General features: G+C 40.7%; 1 protein-coding gene across 1 annotated transcript; it reads right to left on the bottom strand.

The window, feature by feature from the left end:
* Positions 1-646: 646 nt before the first annotated feature.
* On the bottom strand, positions 647-1630 carry LOC147622050 (uncharacterized). The gene is made up of 2 exons (XM_086823662.1): positions 1177-1630; positions 647-1069 (listed from the first exon to the last, which is right to left on the bottom strand). The coding sequence occupies exons 1-2, from the start codon at positions 1504-1506 to the stop codon at positions 653-655; spliced, it is 747 nt and encodes a 248-aa protein (XP_086679788.1). The 5' UTR covers positions 1507-1630; the 3' UTR covers positions 647-652.
* Positions 1631-5405: the final 3775 nt, after the last annotated feature.

Raw genomic sequence — 5405 nt, 5'->3', positions numbered from 1 at the left:
TACCTATCACTGACTACCACCCTCCACAAATACTTAAGGGAGGATTTTGCTCCAAAAATAAGCATTCGTTTCCATTTTGCAAATCAATGTGGAAACCATGAATGATGCCACACCCTCAAATTTTGTTGATTTAGAGGTGAAGACACTTTGCCCATGTACTCGTTGTACCAAGTGGCTCAATGTCACTACAAGACAATGCTGCCATACACGCGTTTCATACACGCGATAAATTACGAACGCGTATATGGTCGCGCTTGTATTTGAATAGAATCGGGCGCGTGTATTTTAGCATTTAAGTTCGCGTGTATATTTGCATTTATCAACGCGTGTATAAACGCGTTTATATACACGCAGTAATACACGCATAAATACACGATAATATTCACGGGGTAATACTCGCTATTATACACGGATAAATACACGCTACTATACACGGATTAATACACGCATGGCAGAGAAAAACTAAAAAAAAACTGAATTCCTTTACAAAATTAAAAACTATTTTCCTTAAACCATCTCATAGTACATTACAGTATACATCATTACACAATCCCACTACATGCATTTACAACAATGAAATATATTCAAAAATAAATCATGCATATGAGATGATAGAAATGTCATCAATTTAGAACATACAGTGACGGATTGGTTAGGGTTCGATCTCATCTTCAATAAGATCCATCCTTGCCAAACGATCAACATCAATATCCATTTGATCAATTGGTAAGGCTACGATTAAATTTATTCCACTATCGATATTCTGTACTCCATTGATAATGGTATCGATGTCCTGATCATCCTCATCAACATCACCATCATCCTCAATGGTAGGGTCATTCTCATGATCATGAGAAATGGCATGCTCATCCTCATTATCATGATCATCTCTTATTTCTTGATCATCGATCACATCTTCAATGGCATGTTCGACGTCATCTTCATTGCGGCTTGTTACATCCTCCATATGCTCCATATCAGTGAATGTATTATACATCACTTTGGAACGTGGTGCAATAGGGATGACGTACCACCATTTGATGTCATGCACCATTAGTAGATAGATAACCTACTCAAATACACACAGTACAGTAATTAATTAGCATATCAAAAGTCAAGGGGTACGCGAGCTTAGATATATATGTACATGAAACACATTAGTAAAAAAATGCATACCTGCTCACATTGTTGTGGCAATACGAGCCTATCTTTCTTTGTTTGCCAGAACTTTGTAGAGTCAATAGTTACATATCCACTTGCATGGCGTTTTATCGTTGCATCAGGCCCTTTTTCCACCACATTCATTTGCCATTTGACATCCAAAACATACACAAAGAAGCGACGAAAGTCAAGCCTAAATATGTCTTGGATTATGCCACAATAATCATCCATTTTTCCATTAGCTCCCTCAAAGCTACTAATGACACCGCAATCTTGTGTATTTCTCTTTTCATCAATTCTTTGTGTTCGAAAATGCTTGCCTTCACACCATATAGCATTGAACATAGTGCACTGGACCAAAATAGAAGCAATATTTGTGTAAGCAATGTGAATAAATATTAAAAGCAAATCACTTACAACTAATGCAAAACATTAGTTCTATGTACCTTTGACATGCATCCTCGTGCATACTCCCATTCTTCCGCCGTGATATGCAGCCCCTCGTCGCTCTCTGCTCTCTCCATTTCCTCATGCAACCAATCAACATGGATATCATTCGGAAGTGTTGCTAGATGCTTAGGGTACGCCTTCCGAGAGCCATGTTGCCTCCGAAAGAGAGCTCTTTCTGCTTGCCTTTTTGTCTTTGCATCCTCATATCTTGTAACCCATCTGCTCATCACATCACTATTAAGGATACAAGTGAAATTGAGATCATCAATCAATGTTCTGTCAATTACTTTACTCTGTCCTTTTCCTTGAGGCACAATAGAGGTCATCCTCAAGTCCTCTTCATTGCTCCATAGTCGTGGCAAAGAGCTGTCCACCTGACCAAGAAATTCTGAAATATATACAAGAGACTCTTGTATCAACCAACCCTCGGCCATGCTTCCTTCAGGCCTTGCACTTTGCCTCACAAAGTCTTTTAAGGTCTTCATGAAGCGCTCTAGGAAGAACATCCAACGTGCATGCACAGTACCACATAAAGCAATTTCGTCCACTAAATGCACAATGAGATGTAGTTGACTTGTGAGAATGGTTTGCGGAAAAGTCTCCTCTACCAAACAAACCACCTCCACTGCCATAACACGCGCATCATCCAACGTGGCTGGATCAATTGCTTTGGAACTAACATATCTGAAAAATAAATAAATAGTACGTTATACCTCATGCACGTTCATTTTGCAAGGTATAATGAAGGGTGATCTGAGCATGGGTTTTACATACCTCACAAGCTCGCCCATCTTATAAATACATTTTTTCAAACTCTTATTCGCACAATGGTCGATGCTAGTAGGTAGTATGAACTGCGCACATAAGAGCACATTTATGGTTTATGGCATTACAAAATTTAATTTCAACGTACGTACAAGACTTGGAAAACACTTACTTGAAGCATCTTGTGCCAATCGTGGGACTTCAACCCATATAGTTGCTCAACGCCTCTTTTCTTAGTGGTTGTAAAGGCTCCCTTCAATGATCTCATGCATCCAGTGGGAGTACGCAAAGTGATGATGGCCTGCTTTACCTGCTTCTCCTCTTTCTTTGATATAATCCATGGTGCAGGCGGAAGACGAACGTGCCCACCCACCTCTCGTGGCCAAGCTTGACGCATACATCCTGCGACCCGCAAGTCCTCACGTACGCTAACATTGTCTCGTTTACCAGTAATATATTCCCAAATACCAGATCCCACATTCTTGAAGATGTGCATGGGATCAAGAAGATGGTTGATCTTAAGATGGGTCCAATATGGCAGCCAAAAAAAAATGGAGTACCTGCACAAGGGATTCCTCTATGTGACCTTTAATCCAATTAGAGACTACACAAAACAAGATTGAAAAAACATCACTATACCTGTTCATGCCATCTGGAGGAAGAATAGTTGTAGACTCCCAAATACGCTTCCAATCTTTTGCACGAAGTGTTTGTGGAGGAATGTTACTCTTACTAGCAACATATTTAGGATGATCTGAGGGGAGAAATCGATGATGATTATCGAATATAGTCTTACACAAACCATCAGCATACTCATGTACTAACGAAGGGCCACAAACAGGACATGCATGTTTACCCGATGTTTTCAAACCTGTTAAAATATAAATAAAAGTTAGAATAATAAAGTCAAACCGTCTAATTAATATATATAGCCAATAGTAATAGAGTAGGGAGGTAATTAGAATTCTTACCAGAACAATCGCTGTATCCTGGAAAGTCGTGCATTGTCCACATCAACACTGCTTTTAAGTCGAAGTGTCGAGAGGAGGGAGGCCTACTAATGTCCACCACCGCAACACCTCTCCATAGTTCCTCCAACTCATCAATCAGTGGTTCAAGATAAACATCCATATGCTTGACTTTATGTTTCCCTGGAATTAGAAGGGATAACATAAGATGTCCCTTCTTGATCGCCATTGATGGTGGAAGGTTGTAATTCACCAACACAACTGGCCACACGCTGTATGCGGTGCTTTTGAAACCAAATGGATTCACTCCATCCATACCCAGGCCAAGTCTCAAGTTTCTGGGCTCTGTTTTAAAGCTGGGCCACTCATCTTCAATATGCTTCCAAGCAGGAGTGTCTGCGGGAATTCTCCACATGCCATCATCCGATCGATGTGAGGAATGCCATGACATGAGCTCTGCTATGGATTTGCACTTGAACATGTGTTTGATGCAAGGAATTATAGGAAAGTGTCGCAAGACTTTACGAGGTACATCAAAACTCTTCATATCTGTTCTGTACCTTGCTTCACCACAAGTGGGACAATGTAGAGCCTCCTTATGCGTCCCACGAAAGAGAATGAAATCATTGACGCATGCATGTATTTTATCATAATCCAGTCCTCCAAGAGATGTCACATAGCGCCTCGCTATGTCTCTTGAGGTGGGTAGTCTATTTTCCTTTGGAAGCATGTTTGATAATAGCCTGCATCCAATATCATCAATTATAATTAGTCTTAAATCCTAAACCTTAAACCACTAACTCAAATTTGTAAGTTAGAATGCTTACTTCAACAATGCGTCAAGACTTGCATTGCTCCATCCATAAACTGTTTGTATATTAAGTAGTTCAAGTGAAGCACGTAAAACTGAGAATGTGCACCCTTCAAACACCGGTGTCGATGAAGCCTTATAAAGATGCTCTTGTTCCATATCATCGTCGTCCATACCTTTGGGATCATCCTTAAAAAGATTCCGCACCATATCATCAAGCACCTCCTCTTCCACAACTTCGTGGGGTGCAGGGCTATTGTCGTCCCTTTCCCACTCATCTCTGACAATAGATCCCGAAGCTCCAGCATCATCTCGTCGACGCTTTACGTGCTCTCGTCGCGCGTAGGGTACCATGTTAGGGTGTGGTACTGCATCCTGCTTCAATTTATCAAATTATATGTTACAACTCTATTAATTTAATTTGGATACCATGAGTCGTTTGAATACCATCAATTTACATCTACTCACCTCTAAACCTGTTTGATTCCATTCTCCATACATGGAGATGTGATTCAAGGTAATTCGACGTGCTCGTACAATGCATCCTTGACATCGATTACACATACATTTGATCCGTTGTCCCAACCACACATCGCGATTACGATGACGCATTGTCTCATCTTCCCTAGAACTGCTTGAAGAGGTTGATGACATCCTGTGTACAAATCAGAAAACACAAAATCATTATATGTTTTTAATGAAAGCACAAAATCGCGTGTATTGACGCGGCTATCTCCTAAAAATTGCGTGTATTAACGCGGCTACTTCCTAAAAATCGCGTGTATTCACGTGGCTAATTTCTGCAAAACGCGTGTATAAACGCAGCTAAAATCACATACACGCGAATATACCTGCGTTTATAAACGCGAATATAAACGCGGCGGTATGTTTAAACTAAAAATAGCCCGCCTTCCCCAAATATAGATTTTGAACTAAGAAATCAACAGTGCATGCGTTTTCGCCTGTTTTCGCCTCTTCCAACAGCAAGGAGGGAGCAGAGAAAGGAGCACACACACGGGAGAAGGAGGGAGCAGAGAAGGAGCATAGAGGACTCACTTTTTCAGAGGTGAGTCACTTTGTCCTGTGCCTTGTCTCTTTTGTCAGATTTGTTTACTTTGCTCTTTGCTCTTTGGGTTTGTCTTTTTGCACACGATTGGGTTACTGCATCCTGACAGGGGCGACAATGGCTGGTCCTTTTGTAAGGACATTCTGTCTTTGTCGGGGGGTCGGTCTTTTCGAGAAATTTTTTT

This window comes from Cibotium barometz, chromosome 29, assembly GCF_041138505.1.
Source record: "Cibotium barometz isolate CiBa-2024 chromosome 29, ASM4113850v1, whole genome shotgun sequence".
In the NCBI taxonomy this organism is placed as follows: domain Eukaryota; kingdom Viridiplantae; phylum Streptophyta; class Polypodiopsida; order Cyatheales; family Cibotiaceae; genus Cibotium; species Cibotium barometz.
The sequence above is the reverse complement of the archived record's forward strand: the minus strand, read 5'-3'. Positions and strand labels throughout refer to the sequence as shown.

Bases quoted from the DNA above. Each gene is read 5' to 3' on its own strand.
- LOC147622050 (XM_086823662.1), bottom strand. From the start codon at position 1,506: ATGTTCAATGCTATATGGTGTGAAGGCAAGCATTTTCGAACACAAAGA. The intron at 1,070-1,176 runs GTATGCATTTTT...GTATTTGAGTAG, and splicing joins TGCCACAACAATGTGAGCAG to GTTATCTATCTACTAATGGT.